Genomic DNA, 25,293 nt, shown 5'->3' on the forward strand with positions numbered 1-25,293 from the left:
TGTGGCAGGTTGGTGATGCTGAATTTATGACCTAACAATCAGGAGAATATAATGCTTTAACCTTTGAGCCATCACTCACACAACAGGACAAGAACTAGGGTTTCCAAGTGGCACAACTGTCTAATGTTATTCACTTTAACTGGGCTAGCCAGTGGCAGGAGTGTAATTCAATTGACCCTGCTCTCAGGTTGGGAAAATGGTATTTTTCCCCCCACAATCGCTATGTCGATTAGTACGTTGGAATATATTACCCCAGTAAAAGGTTCTCCTATAAAATCTGCTCAGAAATCAAATGCTGTTATATGAGCAGTATGTCAAAAAAAAAAAAAAAGCACGTATGGAAGGAAATACATATTAGTTTCACCTTACCAGATTGGTATGTATGATAAGCAGTGACCTAGTTAAAGGAGAGAAATAAATAAATAAATAAATAAATAAATAAAGTGTGTCTGAGAACCACTCGGAGAACCCAAGTTTAAGGCTTGAGATAAAATATTGTTTAACATTTCACAACGTGGGATTTTAAAGTGAGTAAACAAACCAGGAAGTGCTAACTCCACTAAATAAACAAACTTACTTCTCCACAGTAATCGAGGGATAGACGACAACGTTATTACCCTGGGGTTATTCAACAGCCCAGATATCCTCGCAAACTTTCAGCACGTCAGGAACGGTTTCACTTCAGAGCACAACCAGCACCGAGTACTCATTCTTCATTACAAAATCAACAGAACAAACTTCTCATTTCGAGCAGCAAGGTATGCAGTGTTTCAGCGCCGAGCGTAATCAGAGTTTGGCTCGTCGTGTCGAGCAGATCGTTTCTTGGCTTCACTCGATAATCTATTACACTCGGGGTAACGCTAGGAGCACTGTCACCGATACAACGTCCTTTCTCACACAAGCATTGTTTGTATAAAGTGCTTGGTCGTCGCTTTTGGTTTTCCCGAGCAGGCAGCCGTGCGTCTCCTTCCCTGCATACAGCCTTGAACTATGATCTAATCCTTCAACTAATGGAGCCCGAGAGCAGTTAGATCAGATTTTGTGAAAGGTTCACCTCAATCCAGGAACAATATCCTGTTAGAGGAAGCCCTGCCACCATCTGAAGAGCCATTTCAAATCATCCATAAGCTCAAGGCAATATGTCAATATGACTACACCTGAAGGGCTGGATTCTCAAAATACTTTGGACCATCGTACTGACTCAGCATCTGTCTGCTGCAGTTATTAATACATTTAGAAAGACAGCTGTTGCTTCTTTCCTATCTGTGGGTGTGACTGTAGAAGCCTTTATAACTAAAACACAAACTTGGCAAACTTTTTATCCGTTTTTAGTAACGTTTAACGTTGTGGAACGTCCATGAGATAAGTGTTGTTATGACTCGTGTTATAGTGACTATAAATAGTCGCTCTCTCACCAGTCTCTTTATTCTTCTCTCTTAAAGATTGTGCTGTGCTAAACGTGTTTGGTTTCTTCAGACCATAAATTACTGGGGTTTGTATTTCACGAATCGTAAATAACAGGATTCCCAAGTGGTGCAGATGCCACACGCAGTCCAAGACAGTTTGATTTGACATGCAGTTTGCAGGATGCTATTCACAGCTATAGGCTTTCCTGACATATCAATATTAACATCGTAGCAATAGTACAAATCTAAGGTGGGGAAAGAAAAAAAAAAAAGAAAAGAAAGAAGAAAAAAAACACATCAAACACCAAAGGCATCTCAACTCCATTTTAGGGTAAGAGATAATATCGTGTAAATTTCATTTTTGGCCAAACAATCAGGTTAGAAAACAATTTTTTGGAGAAAATCTATAACAGACAGGCAGTTCCAGTCCATTATACAAGTTTATTGCTTTGACCTCACTCCTCTGATTCAAATTAGGAGCTTGATGATTTGCAGAGTTGGTTTAGTTAGCCACACTGCACACGCACGCACGCTAGCGCTGCCCATTCCTGACTCTGATACACGATGAATCTCAAATGAGAAACTGCAGCGGTGCCATTTGCGTAGATTCGACGTAATCAAGCCTCGCATTTGCACGATATTGAAACAGGACAAAAAAAAAAAAAAAAAAAAAAAAAAAGGACGATTATTCTTAATGAAGACTTTAATAGATGCACTTTTTCAACTTTGGTGGAAGCACAGTGCCAAACCATGTGAGCTGGCGATACAGACGAAAAGCAGCATGCTGGGAAATCAGGAACAACACGATAAAAAAAATCATGTGCTGCTAAATCAGGCAGAGTATTTTGTATGATTTCATACACACACACAAAAAATGACTTACATGTCCTAGTGCAACATTTTTCAAAAGCAGAAAACAAAAAGCACTGGAATTGAACTGGTTCGAGCTGGATACCCATTTATTCATTAACTAGTTTACTGACATTGGCGAGAAGTCATTCAATCAAATGAACACACAATTAAAATCCAAAACATCACCATAGAAACCTACTAGCCCTAGCGTAACGACGATAACCGGCCTCAAATATAGCCTCGAGTCTTTAAACATACAGGGACATTAAGTGCCTGGTACAGTAAGGTTAATGTTTCACCTGCAGCTATTCTTAGAAGAAACTGAACTATGATCTGGTGGTCATGGAGGAGATAAAGTTCCTCATATGCTTCATGTAGTTAAACAGACCACGAGGACACCGCTATGAACTACTTACGCTTTACATATATGTCCCATAATCCTTTGTGATCCCCCTCAGCTCTACTTTAAGAGTAGCATCATGATTTGCTATGATGTCATGAAACTAACGGAGCTAATGCAAAAAAGTATTTCTCAACCCAAGAGAAGCATAGTTTGGGTTAAGCTGCGACTACCCCATGCACAGGTTCTCGTACACACTCGATGACATGCCGTGATGAGCTTTTTCTTTCTTTCTTTCTTTCTTCCCCATTTACAAGCATTGCGTTCGCCATCATTTAGAGTCGTCCAGCCAGACAACAGCTATTGATCTTTGACTCTAAATAACAAGCAGTCAGTTGGAAATTGAAACTAGGAGCCATTAAGAAGATGACGCTAAACGTTCTGTCTCTTGTATATCACGAACCTCCAGCGGTTAACGCCGTTTGAAAACCCTCGATAGACGCGGCGATGTTTGGAAACACGATCTGAGCTGCCACTGTCGCTGCGATCGCAGCTTTGTCTGCTTCACAGAGAGCAACTGAAACCAGCGTGGACTGGAATAAACTAGTCCGCTGTGCCTTTTTATTACTTCTCTGGAGGAGACGGAGCCATCGCTTCAGAGACTACAGCGGAGGTGATTATTTTCCTACAGCGAAGGCTTGAGGAGGGTGAAAGAGATACAAGAGAAAGGACGGGGGGGGAGGGAGGATACAATGGTGGAACATGTGAAAGTAAACTGAGAGGAAGTCTTTAGTGCTTAGTCAAAGTGTATAGTGTAACGACGCCTAAACCAGACACCAAAAACCACATACTCGCCACCGTTTAGTTAGAACACAAGCACTCATTCAATCGTCTCCTTTTAAGGCAAAAATAACTACTGGAGAATACCTTAAAACAATTCCACATAACTTTCTCGGCAAACAATCACACAATTATATTATTTTACCATCTGAACAGGATTACCAACATCATAATCCACAAGAATTTCTTAGTCCATCTAGTAAAATGCTAAACAAAATGAGACACCGTTCAACCCTCTACCCCTTTCCCATCAAACCACACACTCACTCAAAAATATGACGATACAAAAATAGGTTACGTTCAAGAGGGAAAATGGTCTAACTTTCACATACCCAAAAAAACCAAAAAAACAAAGAACAAAGAATAAACAGGATTTGCGACACACTGAACGTAGCGTTATTAGAGCAAGCATACAGGATGGGATTGCTCCTAAATCCTGTACAATCCAGCAACAGGAAGTGATGTGTGGACCAGACTTGAAGGAGGAAGAGGTCAGACAGACAGGTGCGTGGGGTAAACTTCATCAGTCCGACTTCTTGTCATGCTGAGAGTCGAACAATGCCTGGAAATAACACACACACACACACACACACACAAAAAAAAAAAAAAAACAGTGTGAGGCAACCAAGAACTAAATTAATCATCATCAGTGAGCTGACAGGAGTGTAAAAGATGGCTGCTGGTCTCCAAAAATATTGAAAAACAATACATTTCAATAGTAAAAAGCCTCACGAGGCAAATTCACCTGAACAGCTCCTGAATTATGCAACATTACAACTTCCTTTTCCAAGAAATGAGCATCATATAGAAAGACAAACACTCAGCGGAGTCGATTAGGAAATCCACTGCCAGAAACAGTCCGATTATGTTCATTTTGTTTATTCCTGCCTATGGTGAAAGCTTTATTGGTATTGTGTGTGGTATACGTGTGTGAAAGAACACCCAAGTGAGGGGTCAAGGGAGCACCGTTAACTGTACAGGAGCTGTGAGGTCGGTTTTCAATAATTCAACAGCTTTTTCCTCGCTGATTCAATCTGGATAATAAATAAATAAATAATAATTTTAAAAAAACAAAAAAAAACACACAGCTGTGGCAAATTGGGAAGGTCACAGCTGCAGACTCGAATCGGTAGATGAAAACATGACTGGCCGCACAACTACGTGACAGCAGAATCGGGGAGGGGGAAAAAACGTACAGCTTAGACACTCGAGATAAAATGTTTCATTAGCTTTGGTTTCATTATATGCTGTTAATGCTGCAATCGACATAACTCAGAAGTATGAACTCGGAATTACGTCATTTCCAAGCTTGACGCGTTCAAGCTACAAATTGGGGTGAAAGAGAAAAAAAAAAAAAAAAACATGCTAAGTGATGAGTGAAAGTATATTTATCTCCACTAAACAGCAAACTGTACAGTCAGTGTTATAGATTTAACAAACTAACTTGTATGTTAATTATATCGCATACAAGTAATAAATAAATAAATAAATAAATAAATAAATAAAAGTGCTACTTAGTTTACTATTGATTCTGTGGGCACCATTTTGTTTTGATGTCTTTTGCTGAACTCAGGGTTGAAGAGTGCACTCAAGGTTTTTGTGCAGGAATTCAGCTTTCTTTCTTTTTGTTTGTTTCCTAGTAGGAGGTCGGAAATTCCTAGTTAAGAGCTTCGACTGGAACGCTGTCATTACTGAATGTTTTAAATCGACTGAAAATGGAAACGTTTCGAAGCATAAAAGCCACGGGTCAGTTTGTTGGTGACTTGAGGTCTGTTTTTCGTGCACGTCTAAGCGGAACGCCAAAACTGACACGCTTACGTTCCAGGAAAGTAACTGTAGAGCCAAATCAGCGTGTGACTTCTTCATCAAGCATTTAAGCACAGCCCCTTTTTGGCCTGAAACCCACCACATCTCAATCCCATAGAATGTTCTGTAACAGCAGGTGAAGCTTTGGAAACAAACCCCATGAACTCTAGCTGAATCACAACCAAGTCAGTGTGAGAGTGACTAAAACTGACGGGAAACTACCACAAGACACTGGTGAAATCTCCGCCAGAAAGGAACGCAGCTGAGGCGGAACTAAGTATTAGGAAAGAAATTACAGATTTTTTTATCTGACAAGGTTAGGTTTCCACAGGATATTCCTGACTATATGTGGAAAACTTTCATGCGCTGCAAAAAGCAAATGCGAATACTATTCAATAATGACAGGAACTTGTCAGGTAAAGTGACAAGTGAGTGACAGGTTAAGGGCAAAGTTTTGTATGTGCCATTATGTAAGTTAAAAAGTACACAAGACCTCCAAGAACTGGAAGTTTCTCCCCATTAATCACTGTAATGACATGCATATTATTTCTACACATAAAACTAAACATTCAGCAGCTATAACTCTGAAAAGCCATTATCAAAAATTTTATATTGCCACATGTGTAGCAAAACAGAAAAAAAGCCAGGTGCATCAGAAAGTCAGACATTAACACGTGGGTAGGTGGACCGAGTTAAAGGAAAAGCCGAGTACTGAAAGTGAAGTTCACAGCACGCTCTTGATACATGAAGCGCTGGTCATTACTGGCTACAGCTTCAGTCAGGGATCAACGCCAGTTTATGCAACAATAGTGGCCTTCATAAAACAGCTCCAAGGCAATGGCGCTGACTAACAGCGGTAAACATACATGTACATTTTCCATGCAAAATATTGACTCTCCTATTTGTGCGTTAAAAAAAATAAATAAGTAAATGTGAAAAGTCAAATTTACACAATATTCCACTTACTGCAAATGTACTCAATTATGTTTGGATCTGAAGTTTTTTTCCATAAATTTTAGCACTGGGGCGACGAGAGAAATTCAGCCAATGGGTAACAGAATGCTTTCTCAAACCACATCCAGTTCTTTATGTGAAGTGGTTTAGGACAGCGTGGCTTGCTAAAATTGATAAAACATGAAACTTCATGTAACTGAATACTGGAACGTTATGGTGGGGCGGCCATCTTGGATTTCCATAGCACAGTTTGGATCAAGTTACAAGATGGAACTGTATATGAAAGCAAAAGCCAATTCACTAACCAGGTCTTGGCTGATGTAACTGTATTTGGGCTGGACAAATTATGTAATTTAATCCCCCCCCAAATAAATAATTACTTTAATGCACGCATGTTCACATAATTTTGTTCGCCTGCAGCAGAAAAAACAACAACAAAAAAACAAAACACACAAGCCCAACTGTTTGAAGCACAAATGATCAAACGGTCTACGTGATGCTTGTGCTCCAACTCTCCATGTAATTTATAATAATCATCTCTGCTCCAAGCATGGCCAGCGTACTCCTCATCATGATTACTGATCTGTGAAACTCCCTTGCAGAGCTCTGGTGATTTATAGAGCGATCATGGCACTGCGCTTCAGACGAGCACGAGTCGTATCCAGAGGGATGAGAGAACCGATGCGTGAAAAATAATTGCATGGCTTAACCTTCAAGAACAGCAGCCGTGTACTTACAAGCACTATTACACGTCATGCTAATCCTGTATGCAGGTGTGGTTTGATGAAGCCTCAGGCTAGTTTTTCCTGACTTTCAGTTTGAAATATATTCAACAGGCTGGTGACTAGGACACTGTTTAGTGAGAGCTACACAGAGAACGATGATGACTCCTGTACAGACCGATCTATCGCCGTGCTCTTTTTCCGTCGGCCCTTCGTAGTCGATCGCGTCCGATTTAAAACTCTGATGCTTGCTTACGAAGCCAACAATGCGATGCCTGGAGACACTCATCAGACTCTGCTCCACTTTCCCTTCGAGAAAGGCATGCATTAAAGGCTCTTCTCGTTCTCTTGTTTGAACGGCTGAATCGCTGACTGAAATGGCTTGCAAACGAACATTCATAATTAATGTGACCTACTGAGAGGATGCAAAGATTTATTCTGAAATTAAATTCCGAGTTGACGTTTTTGGCTTATGGTTTAAACTTCTGCTATTATTATTTTGGTCTATTTGGTTAATGGTTTACCCACATGACCCACAATGCTGTTTGACTAACTGATAGTGGTGAGGGGACCTAGCCTTCGTTTCATGTCTCGTACGGTTTTCTTTGCTGTACTAACACTCATACTAACTCCTCTCTAACAGGGTTACGCTTTACGGTATTCCTAGATCATGGACAATTTTTTACTAGTACGAGGATGTTTTTGATAGAGAATAAAGCGCACATTTTAAAGTTGCTCTGAATAAGACCGTCTGCTGAATGTACATGAAACTGTAATAAGTGCAAGGAACTGAAAGCAGCTCTACGTGTGCATGCCTTTAACACTATGGAGGGTTATGTGGGCGTGTCTTTGAGACCATATATGGAAGGCTTTGTTTATGAAAAATAAATTAATTGGTATTTATATATTAGTGCACATATTTTGTTAACCGGTTCAGGTAATGACCGAAAACATGTCTATATATACCACTCAAAGACACACCCAAGGGTGCAGGGTCTCTAGACAGATCCCATCTTAATGAATCTGGCTAATACATGTCAGGCTCCTTGTTTTTACAGGTTTCTGGCCCTGAAATGAGTTCCACCTCCAGCTGGAACAGACACGCTCGATTCTTTAAAGACAACCTCTGTGGCTTGTGTGTGTGGGGGGGGGGGACACAAAGGCTGGTCAAAGTTTTTCCTTGCAGTAACGATGATTCTAAAAACAACAAACTGCTCCTTTAAAGTTCGTTCCTATGGATTTACACCGAGCAAGACCAGCTTATCTTATCTTTAAAAATCATCTTCGGCTACATGACGATCGCGGAAGCCGATTCTTCTTAGAAAAAAAAGAAATAAAAGGATGGTCACAGGCTTACGTTTATGAGATATTTATCTTTTCGTTTGTCGATGTAGACTGTGATCAAGATAAATATGTAGGCTTAGCTCTGAGTGACACCCTCTGTGTGTGTTGGTGTCAAAATATTCAACAGAGGTGTGAACCTCAATAATCAAGGTGGAGCCTAATCTACTCAAAGGTGCAACTTGTGACTGGTTGCATGAAACTTGAACGATTCAGGACAAGATTCTGAGGACGTCTCCAAATTCTGGAGTGCGGTCATATATATATGATAGGGGAGGAGTTACATTCAAATAGCTGTTTCTCAGGATCTTTGAGTCCATTTGAGATCAAATCTGGTGTACTGTATCACTGTACTAAAACCTGGAAGTGGATTTTTTTATTCTATGTCTAGGTCCATTTTCTGCCACTGGAGGCAATATTCGAGAAGAGTGCTTGGACCCCACAGATCGCCACTTGCAGTTATACGTAATGTTTTGCTCTATAATCTCCATTCCTGTGTGTTCTGTTAATAACAGTAGTTCTCTTTTTTAATGATGCTTTGGCAATACTGAAATGCACTGAAAGTATATGTGTGTGTGTGTGTGTTGATGTGTGTTAACCTGTAATTTGGCATGCTCCTCCAGCAGGCGATCGTATTCCACTGTCAGATTCTCCGCCTGCTTTTTCATCGCCTTCACATCACCGTCAGACTTCTGATGAGCTGCGCAGGAACAAACACAGAAAAACAAACAAGTCAAAAAGAGAAGCCGTGTATTTATATCGAATTACAACCAGGCTTGGGGCGTAGTGGAATACATGCAGCGGCGTTATCTAATCAAGATACAAAAAACTACTAATGGTAATCCGTTACAGTTAGGTCAAAAAACAAGTAATCCGATTACAGGTACATTTTGTAAAAAAAGAAATAAAAAAAAAAAAATGGGAATACTATCAAGATGACGATTTTTTTTTCATCTAAAACCAAAGAAATTAAAAACTTTTACAGGGCTCCAGACCGCACCTAAAACGGACCTACAAATATTAATTTGCGAGTGATATTTTTGCTGAGATCGCCACTGGCGACAATAAAAATTTACACGTTATGAACTAAAAAATTTTGCAGGACTTCATTATCGCAACGAACTATTTCAAGAAAGAGACTGTGAGAAAACAGGGCGATAGTCAAAAGCATAAAAAAGCTCATGACTACGTAATTGCAGAAAAACCCCGTTAGCACAAGCAGCGTCTCGGGCGTGTGGACTACATGACGAGACCGAACGGAAGCAGCTAAAAATAAAACTCAACACTGCTTATATGACTGCATGTGAAGAGCTGCCTTTCGCCAAATTTCCCTCTTAGGTATCACTAACGAAGAACAATGGACTGGACAATGACACAGCATGCGCTTTGAGCAGAACGCATCTAGTTGAGAGATTTCTAGTCCTACCAATTTCGGCTGCTCAGTGTGAACGTGGCTTTTCGGCTCAAAAACGTGATCAAAACGAAAAAAGTACGCAATTCAACCTTTTAAGACTTGATCAGGAGCAACACAGAGGGCCCATCACTAACAGTTTGATCCTGAACCGGGTGTCAAACGCTGGCTTTCTTCAACAGAGGAGGAAGAAGAGGAGGCCAAACTACAGTCAGTGGTCAAGTGACGCTGATATAATTACGGTCAGCGACACTGGCTCAGGTTCTGAGGAAAGAACAATTCTTTGTGACTGTACTGTATATAGTTCTCAAGTTGGAAACGACCTTAGTGACCTTTAGTGACCTTGGATGAAAATGCAGAGTTCGCTTAAAGTGAAATGCCGAATTTTTTCCAAAAATGGCACAAATTCCTACATGGCACTTTAAATAAATAAATAACTAAATAAATAAATAAATAAATAGGAGCCTGTTTTTTTCCCCTCTTATATGAGTCAACGGCTCCTTAACAGATTTTTGTTGTCTGGAGCCCTGCTTTTGACAGAACACAATATAGACAGCTGCATGATTATAGTTCTGGGTCTCTCTTTCCAGTCGTGACTCACACCAGCAACACATGCATTTATTTTCTTAAAACAAATCCAAACATTCAACATGTTTTTAAGCTATAAACAGAAGATCGTGGGGTTTTTTGTTTTTGTTGTTTTTTTTTTAAGATAGTATTGCTTTTCTCCTCTTGACTTTATTTACATACGTGACCTTGAAGTCATCCAAAAACGATCAGATTACATTACTTTCATATTGTGATACTTTGATTACGTTACCGATGGCATTTTTCATGAAGTCTTTTGTAACTACAACGGAATACATCTTTAAATTAGGCCTCCTGACCCTGATTACAACGACCACAACCACCTACACACACACACAAACACACACACACAGAGAGAGGCCGTGTATCTATATTAAGAACAGGTAGGCCTCAATTTTTGTGAACACACTGGAGACAGACCACAAACACCTGCAGGTACGTCTGAAAGGACTGGACTTGGTGTTCTAGTCTAAAATAAAACACTTAATGACGGGAAATTAGGTTAGCTGATTTGTAAAATAAATAAATAAATAACCTTTAAAAAAAAAAAAGATGGACCAATGACAAACCGGGAACACGTTACGACCCACAGGCCACCTTTTTTTTTTCCTCTTCTTCTTCTCCTTATTGGCCTTGAATTTGAAAAATTCACTGGAACTGGCAGGACTCCCAAGGGTGGGGGCAAATTTTGTAGCCAGGACGGCGAGAAAAACATGGCAGCGAACAAGGCGATCAGTCAGTAGCACTGGGAGTTATAATGTTCGTGTGGGGGATGGATTCGAGACAGACTTCCAAACTTAATCTACACGTACACACTTCTGCCTCTGCTGCTGCTAGACTGTACACAAAACCTGCTGCCATTTCATGAGTTTGCTCATGCAGGGACAGGGACACACTGACTTGGCCTAACGGATAAAAGGTCTCGGTTATGACGTGTCTCAGGTTTCCTTCAACCTCCCAACGGGGCTTGAGAAATAATTTACGAGCAGGAGCTACATCCTGACGCCATCATAGTAGTGTTTACTCGAATAAGTTGTGCAACAGTCTTATTAAAATGACAAAAACAGACTAAATTCTAGGAACTGACTGAAAGTCCATAAGCTATTCTGTACCACACAACAGAAAGAATTGCATGGTTCATTGTCTACAAATGCTAAGTCCTTTATCTGGCTGAAAATTATATTTTATATGGTTCAGCACAATGTACAGTAGTACTGATACTGTTGCAGTTCAAAGTGGACACATCAAGAACATGAGCGAGATTATCTTCGGCGAAGACCAACAAAAACCCGCATACGGAAACACGGCACAATTTGTTATTGTCAGAAACCAGACACTGACTGTCTGTCTCAGAGGTATATTTACACAGAAATTCCCCATAATGCACACTGTCCTTTTGAGCCATCCAAGGCAAGGGAAAAACAAAAAGTTCAAATCTAGTATTTTTTCTGTGTATCATTTCTGTTTATAATTACTATAATAGCTCCGCTTGTTACCTTTAATCTTGTTACGGCTCAACAGCCAGATCTGAGTAAGCTTCAGTTCTTCATTTATGCTAATCATAAATCAGGGTGTACACAGGAAACCAACAAACAAATCATGAAGGGTGTGCTTTTAATGTGAACAACGTGTGACCGGGATTAAACCTAGGGTCAGAAGTTCCACTCCTGGATAACCAGAGCACACAGTTTGGTGATTTTATTTACACTCTATAGCACCCATTAAGCCTTTTGTTTGTTTGTTTGTTTTAAAGAAAGCTTTCCTTACTTTAAGTAACCAGTTTGCACATTTATAATACACTTTTTATTTCTGAGTCAGTATTGAACATGCAACAAAATGTTATTGTGTCATAAAACATAAGAGCCAATCAAGTCGTAATTAATTCGCGTATTTATTATATTTCTCTCCTTTTTTTTGTGTGTGTGTGGAACTGGCATGTTATTATTCCTTACAGAACATCAGAATAATCGCAAATTATTAAATCAATACATAAAATAAATGATTTTTTTAAAAGCAACAGTTTGAACAACTGTAGCTTTAAAGTACAATCTGTAGATTTGGCGAATATTAGATTAAGATAGCAGTTCTGACAGTTAGCAAAAACACACCAGGCACTGCCTGTCTGTTCTGAGTGTACACCGCCTTACTTCGTTAAATCCATCTGCATCACACATCTCTTCATTACTGTGTGCGCGTGTGCGTTCTCTCATTCCTCTTAGCCCCGGGTGTAGACGTGTTTCAGCAAGCTGACTCATACCTTTCTTGGTGGCTTCAAGCTCATCCTTCAGTCTCCTGACCTCCTCCTTCAGGGTCTTGCTCTCCTCCTCTGCGCTGCTCTTAGCCTTGCCTCCCACCTCCGGGATCTCCACTCCCGCATCCCTCAGTTTCTGCACACACACACACACACACAATCTCAATAGAGTCCGCTTCATACGCACTACTCCCCAATTAAAGCTTCTGCTTCATAATCAGCAATATGCACATAACCGCAATAATCACTATGATTGGTTTCTAGTACCTATTGAAAAAAATAAAGGCCACTGTGGATTGGCACACTCTGCACACTAAAAGCTAAACCCCTCTGGTCATGGAGAACGGGGCACTGTTTAAATCACTTCAAACAGAACCAGGCTGCGTTGGGTTGAGCTCCCAGGGAAGACAGGGAGTGTTGTATGAAGTAGGTTTTGATGTTTTGAGAAGATAAGAACCATAAAGCCCAAATCCAGGCAACAAAGAGAAGAGCGGAAACTGGCATGCTTTAAAGTCACAGCCAGGAGGTGCTTAGTAACTTCTTGATCGCCCACGTTTAAAAAGAATGGAAAGAAGGAAAGAAAAAAAATTACTGACCCAATGATAAATTCGCGATTCCTTTGAAAGAGTATGTAATTAAAATATTAACGAGCGTTCCTTTTCTCACAGAACAGACCTCACCACCTCTGTTCTGACTACATGTCTTGAAAGTCGTTTATTTTTAGGAAAAACGGGGATATCAAGTTCGAATCCCGTCAGCCAAGAACCAGTTTGAACGAGCCGTTTAAGTGCACACTGTAACCTCAGATCCCTGTTCCTGGCCGTCGGGGGTAAAAACCCGACGGGCTCGTCCACTCTTTTAGATCATCTGCCTCGAGGTTCGACATGTTATGAGATGCTTTTCTGCTCACCATCATAGCAGAGTGGTTATTTGAGTTACAGTAGACTTACTGTCAGCTCAAACCAATCTGCCCATTCTCCTCTCGTCGATGTCTTCGGGTTTTCACACAAGTCTGAGTAAGCATTATCTCACGCATGAAAAATCGTTTTAATTGCATTCAAAGCGCTACTGAAGACCTCAAAGCAATACGCTTTTAATTACTCATGCTAGTTTAATCTTTTCATTGATTTTCGTTAATAGTCTAAACTGTTTTTGACTATTTTTAATCGACTGAAAATTCCCGTCATTCGATAAACCTGTGCTCAATTAGAAATCAGCACTTACGATAACCAGAGCAAACTGGGCACCAATAATAACCTGTCTGACTGACAGCAGCACCTCTTTCCTGTCATGTGTATGCGTACGTGTGTGTGTGAGAGAGAGAGAGATGTAAAACATTTCATAGATCACATCCTGCCAAGCTCTCAAGGTTGTTAACACCCAGCACTGCTAGCAGATAAACACATCCTCACACTCTCAACACACATCAAGTCTTCATTCAGAGATTTAACGGTTTTAATTAGTGTACAGGACAAATAAAACTTTTAAATCGCCATTTACCAAACTAAAAAAAAAAAAACGGCACGTTCCATTAGAGGAGCTGGACATCTTATTTATGGATCACTGTATTGCTCTTCGCCTTATGAACTTTGACCCGTTGTGCTGATGCGTGAATTAATCGATGCTGAGAGCAATGCGTGTTAACCAAGATTCAGCAGCGTTCACCAAGGGCATGGCGAAACCCAGACGAGCTGCCCACAATAATCTCAGGCACGATCCGTATCGGCCATTTATGACCAAATATGCAAAGCTTTTCAGAATTCCCGGTAGAAATAATTGTACCATGAGGAGGCGATTGAGGTTTATTGCACAAACCTCGTACAGGAATGCGCGGTCACGGAGTTCGTCGAGGGAAAGCAGTTATCTTATGCTTTCCTTATCAAAAGACCTTGACTGAAGCATCCGGCTTTTGATTGTACTCGCTCGAATTCCTCAAAAATGTCATACCTTCCTTCCTTAAAATTTTTTTTTTAATTTTTTAACATTATAACGTTAAATATTTCAAAAGTATTTAATCACAGAACAGATGAAAACATCAGAAGACTGATTAAACGTCATATTGAGGTTGATCATACTGACTGACATGTACCAAGTGCACGATATCGCCCTCTAGAGCGTGTAACTAGCACGACACACACCAGAGGAAAAGGGCAGCAGTTCAAGAGCATATTATATTACACCTTGGAGCTGCATTTCACCCACATTTCGTTTATATTATATTACCCACATTATTTTTTTCCAAGCTTCTTAAATACAGAAATTCTCATATATGTCGTTCTGCCATAGCATTTTTTTTTTAAACTTCTGCTCATGCAACGTCTCACAGCAGCATTAACTGAGCTCATAGACACCAAAGAACTTCTAGGGTTGTTCTAGTCAGTCCATGGAGAAGAAAGTAATAGTGTGTTCATATTGCGTTGGTGCAAAACGTTTTACGTCCGCCCCTCGTGTTTAATTTCTGTGCAGACAGGAAACTCCTGTGCAGAAAACGCTAGAAGAGGTTTACAAAGATTGACACCGCTCTGGTCCAAACCAGCATCACCACTGTCCAGCATCATCCGCCCTATTGGATCCTTCAACCTAGCTCACGTAGAGTTAGTCCCCCTCGACGTCGTCTTCACCGCGAGCTCAATCACAAGACGGCTCACAGTACTTCATTTTGAAGCGTCGTCATCTCTTCCACTGGGTGAACGCCACGCCACTTCCTGCTTCAATTCCGACTGTTGCACTGAGAAGAAACTGCCTTTTGGTTATACACTTAGTCAGTTTGAAACGGTCTTTATGTCAAAACCTGGCTCACTCTAGCGGTGTTTCATACACACGAGCACTCGTTTGTTCTCTATCAGGGTAAGTATGAATCCATAAAGATTCCCTAGATCCTTCAACCGTACGTTCAGTGTGCTCTAGATAAGAGTAAGCGTAAACCGAACGCAATTCAGAGGCGGTAGGAGGATTCTCTTAGCTCTTACTAACACGCTCGCAAATTCCTTGTTGCCGACGTACTGCTGCGATAACAAACAGATCCGCTTGAGGATCGCGGCGTGTGATCTGATTCAGCCCAGAGAGCTGACATTTTACCACCAGAACTGTAGGTACAACAAAAGATCAAAAAGGTACAGAGCACAAAGATAAAGCCTATCTTTTTCTATAACGGGGTCATACCTGTACAGGTTTCCTTAGGTGCAATGCCCGATATTACATCCATCAAACACAAACACCTGCAACCACCACATATGGGAGGATAGAAAGTTTAATTGCAGTAGAGGGGAAATGATATTTGACCCACACTTTCCGCAATCTCTTAACGTTTAACTGAAAATCCGTTCATTAATCTTGTCGAAATATCCAAATATTAACATTGGACAGAAGGTATTTTATACACAAGCTGAATGCAGATGTATAGGTCTATAGAGTGTCGTGAGCCTACTGCGGAGTTTACCGACTGTCTGTGCTAATCTGCGAATGACTGATTTAACGCCAACGTTTGTTTTTAAAAGCAGGAGTCCCGGATTGGGAAAGCGATTTAGGTAACGTACGGCTGATGGTTATCTTAATTCCCTTTTAGAAATTGATCTCCATCTCACAGTGAACGTGCTGAAGTCAGGCTTCACCTCACGTCTCTCTTTCTTATGATGCTGAGCATCATTTTAACATTCCTGTGAGCAGGTGATGCTCGTTACCTTGTATCTGTACATACGTATGTGGGTCGGTGATGCGGTTAAAAACCATTTTAGGCGTGGATATTCTGTCCTGACATTTCTACGGAGATCGTGCTGCAGTTTCTCTCATCTCTCGAATTCCTAATCAAAACTCCCCGTGTAACCGAGCTGCAGTTTTAATTTGGTTGCAACGTAGCAAAACAAAACAACACCCGACTCTGTTCAACGTCAGACTCGTCGAGAGTCCCTAGGCCAATCCACACTCCAGTACATCAGCATCCCTTGATTTGATGAAGGATGCTGAAACCGCAGTCTCGGTGGCAATTATATTACTCTCCAATTATGCTAATCGACAAATGACTCTGCTCTGAATACATTCTGCTCTACCATCACTCCCATCACTGCTATTGTGGAACGTAGTATTACTCTCGCTAAACTGACCCGAATTGTTTCGCTTGTTTACATATCTCGAAAGGGTTTCAATACTCGCACCACAGCTAAACACCAACACTGTTTGGTTTGGCAGTACAACCTGGTCTCATCTGCCCCGCGGCTACCGTGTTCTTCTTCCTACCGTGTAGGAAATGTCTAGGGCTAATTGCAGGGGTCGTTAAATCTTGTTCCCATTGAGTCATCCTGCAGTACGGCGATGACATTTTGATCGGATCAGCTACAAAAAGGGCATCATAAGTCACCACTGAATCTATAAATATCTAGCAATAATGGTTCGTGGTGTACAGGAATTTTAATTGATGTGCAAACCAGAAAATCAGATGCAAAAGACTGGAAAGAGGATGGATGTCGGTCAGGAACGGCTGCGTCAGGGCAGCATGATGGCCTTCCAGCCTTCATCGCACATATCCAGGCCCCTTCCAATTGATTTATAAGTTACACTGACGATGAAGACGTTTGGTCAGGAAACAACAACAACGAGAACCACAAATCGATGATTATGACTAAAAATGAAGCGCGGACACTTCCAATCCAAACTCTTCTACCTCCAGCTATTTAATACGAGCGTGGGAACAGTGTCCGGCGTTTTGAGCGATGCTGTAATAGAGTACTTTGGAAAACTGGCATCGGAAAATAAAATGAAATCACCGATTAGTCAATATTTAAAACGTGTGAAATGTTTTGCTTAACGAATCCAGTTTAATTACAGAAACATCATTTTACTTTCTAAGTAAGCGAAATATTTCAAAAGGATTTAGGTATTTTAGGCAAGTTAATGAGCTCCTAGCACAGATAAAGCCTACATACGTTATGGTCATGTGACCTACTAAAGATTAAACACTAATTGTGCATCAATTTACAGAGCCCATGCTGTGCAACAAGCGGGTGTAGTAAAAGCTCAACCCAGTTTGTATTAAAATGAGGTTTAGGGGCGTACACATGGAATTTTAGTGTTACTACCATGGGTACATTGTGAAGACACTCCCATTTATACACTTATACATTACTTATCCCATGCAAATCCATCACGATTACTACAGACGTCCTAACAGACATATCTTATTCCATCCGAGTTAGTACTTAGTCCTTTTATTCACCAGGCTGTGGATTCGCGTTGTAATGGACGTTAACTTCATGGCGTCAATTTGTACATTTTTAAAACGGTAACTTTTAGAGACTAATAATTGTTCGATTCGTCGACTGCTTGTGTTCACTGCCAGATGAGAAGTTGTGCGAACGGGTCAGTGCGTGTATTCTTACCTCCTGAAGCTTCTCGTTCTCCTCCATGTACTTCCGGGCGGCGTCGCTCGCGCTCTCTGCTTGTTTCTGGAAGGCCTGGTTGGAGGCCATGAGCGTGGCTTGCTGGGAAAGAAGGCTGGCCAGACGTCGCAGCAAACTGAGATACAAAGAAGTGGGGGGGGTTGACAGACGTGCTTACAAAGTGAGAGACATATACGTTCATCCCATTAATGGTGCACTACACTTTAACCACACAGGAATGAAACTGCATGTGGTTAAAAAAAAAAAAAAAAAAAGCATGTTCTTAATCCAAATACGATCACAGGAACGTATTAAACCGATTTCTATCCATAATGGACAAAAAGGGTAGTAGGGTTTTAAAATCAGAAATGAAAATGGAGCAAGTGTGTGCTAAATGCTGTACATGCATCATAACCATGCAGATTCTACTTTTGCTTTAAACCGTGTCATCTCTGTGATTTAATAGGGGTTCTTAAACGGCTTCCCATGGAGGGAAAGCCTCTGTACTGAATATATAAGAGTGGAAGATAAGCCAGGAAACAGAACAGTTGCTTCACTATAACTTATTTAGCCCTACTATGACCTTTGGCCCATCTAAATTAGGTCATTACACTCTTCCACGTACACTGTTCAAAGGTCAAATGTTCGCTGACAGGAACTTTGTGTCTGGTTAAAAAAAAAAAAAAGAAAAAAAAAAAAGGATGTGCCGCAGTCACCTGAGGAGTAACCACATTTAGCATATGCGCCGAGGCTGACTGCACCACTTCCTGATGAATCATAGCTAGCGTACGTGACGAACGTGAGCGTAAAGGCTAGTTCACACTACACGACTTTCGACGTCAGCAGATCGCTGTGCTGTTCACGCTACACGACTTGCTGTCTTGTAAATCGGGAGTCTTGAAGTCGTTGTGGTGTTCGCACTACACGATTGCTCGGCGACACGGGGTCACACAATACACGATGTGACAAGGACTCGGTCACCCGACGACTCCATCTGGTGTCCAAACTATGTTTCGTCACGAAACGTAGCGCCGATTGCTGGCCAATTTGCCTCCCATCAAAGGGTTTTTGTAGGCGAGCTTGGAGTTGAAAATCGGGCTTAAAGTCGTGTAGCGTGAACTAGGCGTTTTCGCTGCTCGGCTCTCGGTTGTTCATGAGGTCGTCGGTGCAGGACCGTGTTTGCGTTCACTCCGAGTGTTGCTCTCGGGTTGCGGCAGGTACTTTCCTCAAACGCAAGGGACTCCACGTTGTGTGTCACACTTCCAGCTGGGCCTGAAAGATGCACCATGTGGCAGGTTTACTTCATCCTTTCTACTCTACAGGTTTAATCAGCTCGATCAATTTACATTAAGTGCAGCGGAAGTGCGGCTAACGGCTCGAGCTAAACTCGAACGCTGCAACACGAGCGTTTCGCATTTCTAGTTTGCGCAAACCAATTAACCCAACAGGTACAGTACGGGGCTCTCTCAAGCGAGCGCTCTTGCTCTCTAAAATCAGTTCTCGAATGTCAAAGTGCCTGAGCAGCTGTGCACTCGGTGGTCTGAGACGCCGAGCTTCCCATCGCAACGTGGGCACTGAGCCAGAGCACAACACGCTCATGCCAAACACAACAGTTAATATAATATCCGTCACCTACTGTTTAATCACACTCTCACTTCGAATAAATACACCAAAGAATAATCTGACATCCAGGAAAAGTAGTAGCACTAGTAGCTCTCGTAGCCGGATATTAATATCCCGTCAATCAGAGAAATATAGGCTGGTGCCTGTAAGGAGAACGCATGCACATTGGCTTGTAGGTGTGTAAACAGCGGGGTAAAAGGGGGAGGGGGCTTTGTGAACAGAAACTATCCGGGATCCCCCTGTTCTTTCCACCAATCCTCTTACATGAATATAGATCCTATAGAAACACACACCATTTACACCACGTGAGCCGTTACACAAACACAGATGGGGGATAAAAGGCCTGTGGTAAAGATTCCCTGTAGTCCTTTCCGATAAAGAATGCCCAGAATGTTTGATCTGATTAACAGGTGGAGTAAGTGAGGTCTCGGGGAATGGTGTGGATCATCACGGGGGCCGTGGGCAAGTCTGACACTGAGACGCTGAACTCTGGGTCTGAGATTATTCTGTATAGAGAACTACTTTATTCAGCTCATACCACAGCAGAGTTCAGAGGAAAATCAGTAGTGTGTGTGTGTATGGGGAGAGACAGAAATTGGGAAATAATTACCGAGAAAATAGGAGACCAAAAGGAAGTACAAGTGAGGAGTATGGGGAAGAGAGAGCGAGAGAGAGAAGAGGAGAGGTAGAGCGATAGAAAAAAAGACAACGTGAGGAAGACAAAGAGACGGTACGGACAGAAAGAAAGGGTAGACAGAAAGAGAGAAAAGGTGAGAGAAAGACAGGGAGAGCGAGAAAGAGACAGCGAGAGAAAATATGAGAGGCAAAAAGAAAGAAAGAGATAGGGAGTGCAAGAAAGAGAGAGAAAATGAGAGGCAGACAAAGAGAGATATAGATGAAGAGAAAAAGAGAGAGAGATAGAGAGAATGAGAGAGAGAGACAGAAAGAGAGAGGAAGGGGGAGAGAGAGAGAGAGAGAAAAACAGACAGAAAGAGACAGAGAGAGAGTGAGCGAGAGACTCACAGGCAGAGAGAGAGCGAGAGAGACACTCACAGGCAGAGCAGCAGGGCGAAGCCAGCGATGTATTCGTTCCTCTGCGCTCTGAACAGTTTCATGTGGATGTGCTCGATGGCCACGGGGTTGTTTGAGAGATCCACCTTATCGGTCACGCTGTACTTCCGTACTTCTCTGAACGCATCTGTGGAAACACACACACACACACACACGTTAATATGACAAGCGTACTACTAGGGAGATTCATTGACCAGCCTTAATTAAAGAAATTCCTGTCATGTAAATGAGTCTATGGAGATATTAAGGAGTGTAACATTAGGACACAGCTTATCCACTGCTGCCTCTTAGTGGCTGATTAAATCCAGAAATGTATATTTACGTATAAATGTGTGTGTGTGCGCGAGAAGCTGCTCATGACCCTGATGTGAATTTTGTACCACCACCATCACACACTGTGGTGCACTAGGGGGCAATAATCACTCACAAAACGTGTCGTTTTTTTTTTTTTTTTGCTTCAAACAATATTGACATTATTGTTGTTTTAATGACAAGTTGATACAAGTTGTACATTTATAAATAATATTAATAATTATTCATCCTGTTCTTCACTTGAGCTCACTAAATAATCACGAGTAAAGCCCTACGGCGCACAAACCGTTCCATACTTCACAATATGAAATAATACCAGCCTATGGCGGTTAGATTTACACTCACCAACCAGAAGGAACACAAGGATGCAGATGATCACAATGAAGGCTGTGTTCCCGTACGTCGTAATGGTAATCGCCAGGCGAGACTTGAATATTCTGTGCCATCTAGAAAAGACAACACAACGACATCATGGTCTAGACAAACAGCCCACTGTACCCAATAATACAAAATGAAATGTAATAAATAAATAAATAAATAAATAAATTCATGATGACTAGTGCTGCTGTGTACAACCGAAATTATTAGTGCCAGGGTTTTTAAATTTTTTTTTTATTTGAGAGAGAGATACATATTAAAGCATTATGTATCATCATATTATATGATATATAATATTAAAGCATATTACATGAGAGTGGACTGCGTGTGCAAAAAAGTAAATAAATTAGCCGGATTTCTAAGATTTTTGTGCGATATAAATCCGCACAAATGAGCGACAATAATTCACTCGTTTGGTGGTAATTTTGGTTTCGTTTATATGAATGGGGTTTAGTCCTCCTAGATTGGACTGAAATAATACCTCAAAAACGTGGTTGTTAATATTATCTGTGTTTGAAACATGATTTCAGATTCGGGCGTAAACATATTAAAGTCTCACAGATTGATGAGCCAAGTGCTTACTGTCAGACATGCCTCATATCTGACATACGAAACAACCTGATAAGAAAATCCTAAATCGGTTGCTCCATCTCGAGTGTGACAAGACATGAAAACAGGGTGAAAGGGCAGAGATTTCACAAGGCTGGACTGTGTTCATTCCTGGTTTCCCCACCCCATGACTCAAAAGCTCACATGATCTAAGTGACAAGCAGGGTAAGGAATGAATCGATGCGCTCTCATTGATTAACAACTAATCAAAGAAAAAAATTGATCTGAGAGTTCATTAACGGAAGGAGTCTCCAGTGTCAGCGCTCTCTGGAACGGCCAGGCCTTTGCAGGTTTCCGGTAACATGATAAGCGGGGTTTTTATAAAGAAGAAAGAAAACATAAGCAATAGCAGGAATGAACTTTAAATAAACGTTACTCTAAATGGATGATAAAAAAAAAAGTGTGACGTGTTAAACAAAAACGTGTAATTGTTTTGGCAAACGTTTCAGAAAAACGACCCACGATGGAGCAGCGTGAAGTGGTCTGACGAAGCGGTTTATTCCTTCCACTGACTATAGTTGCCACGGTTACTCGACAGAGGTTTCTTTTGAGGTGAATATGTTACCTTGGCAACAGTGTGGACATTGGATTAGAACTGAGTACTAGTCAATACTCTGATATCAGTACAATATCATCTTTAAACAGTAAAATTCAGCCCATGTTTCAGTAATTACGATCTCTTATCTTATCACGTTCATCAAAAAGCTTTGATCTTTGGATTACGTAACAAGAGACTGAAGCAGGAGGCTGAAGCTCACCTTTTGGGGGAGATGAAGGGCACGCAGAGCAGCAGGATGAAGAACACCTCGGCGTAGAGGAAAGTCGCCACAGCCGTCCACTGCAGACTCATACTGCAAACCTAAAATAAAAAACCTGCTGGGAAAAAATAACACCTTTCAGATCTCAGCGCAAAGAAAAAAAAAAAAAAGCATTCAACACTTCAAGAGGCACATCAAACGGTCATAGTGAGATATTTGCTAATACGGTGCCGTCGCATCGTATCGTTATTCCTGTGAGAAGTTCTCGCTCTGATCTCACAGAGGAACGTCATCACTGCTAGCCTAGTTACAACAGACTAATACGTCCGCTCCAAAAAAAACCAAAACGCCAAAATCATCGGTTCTCAATCACTATTTTCTAGACACGTTAAACGTTTTCGTATTCGTCAGAAATCCAACAAAGATGTAGGGGAGATGTTGCTGGTGCAGAACACTGAGCTCAACGTGCCTGAAGCTACACAACACAGTTACGTGGAGTTACAACAGAGAATCAGCGATCGACGAGATGGCAAACGCAATGGCGTCGATGGCGGCATTAGTACTTTTTGAATTGGCGAATTTGTTCTGCACGGTCTTTTGTAGCGATGTTTGTTGGTAAACGAGGCCTTTTAGCTGTACTCACGTTCGACGCACGTGAATCGAAGAGGGCTTCGGATGAACGCGCGTCGCGATGACGTCACACGGCGCGTCTCGGCCCAGGACCCGCAAAAAAGATTTTGCGTTAACATCTCAGCCCCTCCAGGATTCCACGATAGCAAACTGCAATATGCTTTGGAGCTTGCAATTTTTCTAAATTACCACACAGTTGAACCAAGACATGTCGTGTCACGCCGTCACATCACGCGATCAGCCCGAGTCCTCTTCGATACACGCGCGTCGAACACGAGCACGGATAAAAGCTCTCACTTACCAACAATCACCACTGCGAACGACCGCACAAAATTATTTCCTGCGATCGTAATTTCACCAGTTCAAGTTACAACCCCGAGTCCAAAAAAGTTGGGACGCTGTGTAAACTGGAAATGAAAACAGAATGCAATGACTTGCGAATCTCATAAACCTGCAGGTTATTCACAATGGAACATACAAAACATATAAAGTGTTTAAACTGAATAAATGTACCATTTTAAGGAAAAAATTAGGTAAATTTTGAATTTGATGGCCGCGACACGTCTCAAAAAAGTTGGGACGGGGGTCAACAAAAAGGCTGGAAAACTAAGTGTTACTAAAAAGAAAAAGAAGCTGGAGGTTACTTGGCAACAGGTCAGTAAGATGATTGTGTATAAAAAGAGTATCTTAGAGACGCAGAGTCTTTCAGAAGTAAAGATGGGCAGAGGTTCACCAATCTGGATGGAGATTTTAGAAGGAAAAACAACGGCCGAGACGACACAAGGAAGAAATCCCGAAAGAAACCAGACTCAACCAGGAGCTGCGAGATAGCGTGATTATAATTATAAGACTTTTCTACAGGGTTGGTATTGTGATGATGCTGAGATGAACACAGGAGAAGGTTAATGATTACAGCAGCAGGTAGAAACATACAGGATCCAGGAGAGATATTCTTAAGACATGAAGCTAAGGAAGTACAGCAAAGAACTTAAGGGTGAATAAACACAAATCTGAGGCACCACCTGTCCTGGCCACCTGTTATACTGGCAAAAACTATTGATGCTTGTAGATTTATTTATTTATTTATTTATTTATTTATTAACTTATTATGGTGAAGGCAACAACGCCACCTACTGTCTGACAGAAGAGACCTCCATGATAAATAACAACATGACGTGTTTCTTAAGATCTAATATACGCTATCAGGAGCATGACTCATGATTTAAAACGAAAATATTTCCAAAAGTGCAGTCCAGACAAACTGAATGTTTTAAAAGCTTTGCTTTACACTTACAGTAAGATTGTTCTAGAAAGTTCCAGTTACTTCTGCAGTGTGTTTGGGAAGTGTATTTATTTCTGGCTGATTTTTTTTTTTTTTTTAGCTCAACTATGAACCTACTGTAACAGTAATGGAGGAGGAACTATTTTATTTCTAACAGTACACACGCGTATAATTAATTAATCTGAGATCTAAACAAGACTCCGAGAAGTCGCGAGCTCACATCAAGACTGCTGAGCTGTTAGCCGACTAGCTAATGTTACAGCACCACGCCTACTTTCAACTCAGACACAAACTCTCTGCGCTTTAACGCTGTATTTCGATATTTATCATGCACAAAAATAACAAATAAATACTCACGTACAATTTAACAAAGATACAAAAAAAAACCAGAGAGAGAGATGGGCGTGCCAAAAACTTCAACCGTTTTCTGCGTTTCACTTCCGGTATGCGTGGCGTAATCACTAACGCCAACATACAACTTCCAGTTGAACGGAATTGTGGGAAAAATTTGAGTTGGTGATGACGAGCCAAACATAACGCAGTGTATTAAATATTAAATAAATGTTTCCAGGACTCGTTCAATCAAGTATTGTTTTTGACGCGACTATAGAACTCGATTCTAATCTTATTGTTTTAAAATATTTGGAAAGAAACTTTCATTTTGATGCATTGCTTTAGAAAAAAACGCACACATTTTAATCCCCTGGTAGATTAAAAAAAAAAACAAGGGCTGAACTCCCACCCGTG

General features: G+C 41.1%; 1 protein-coding gene across 2 annotated transcripts; it reads right to left on the bottom strand.

Moving 5' to 3' along the window:
- Nucleotides 1-2,091: 2,091 nt before the first annotated feature.
- Nucleotides 2,092-25,011, bottom strand: bcap31 (B cell receptor associated protein 31). 2 transcript variants are annotated; one of them, XM_053625655.1, is made up of 8 exons: nt 24,908-25,011; nt 22,635-22,749; nt 21,235-21,335; nt 20,560-20,704; nt 17,884-18,019; nt 12,518-12,647; nt 8,861-8,961; nt 2,092-4,000 (listed from the first exon to the last, which is right to left on the bottom strand). In XM_053625655.1, the coding sequence occupies exons 2-8, from the start codon at nt 22,724-22,726 to the stop codon at nt 3,962-3,964; spliced, it is 744 nt and encodes a 247-aa protein (XP_053481630.1). In that variant the 5' UTR covers nt 22,727-22,749; nt 24,908-25,011; the 3' UTR covers nt 2,092-3,961. The 2 variants fall into 2 exon arrangements, with proteins under 2 accessions (XP_053481630.1, XP_053481631.1); XM_053625656.1 differs by having other exon boundaries at nt 24,904-24,928.
- Between the last annotated feature and the right edge of the window lie 282 nt (nt 25,012-25,293).

This window comes from Ictalurus furcatus, chromosome 5, assembly GCF_023375685.1.
Source record: "Ictalurus furcatus strain D&B chromosome 5, Billie_1.0, whole genome shotgun sequence".
NCBI lineage: Eukaryota > Metazoa > Chordata > Actinopteri > Siluriformes > Ictaluridae > Ictalurus > Ictalurus furcatus.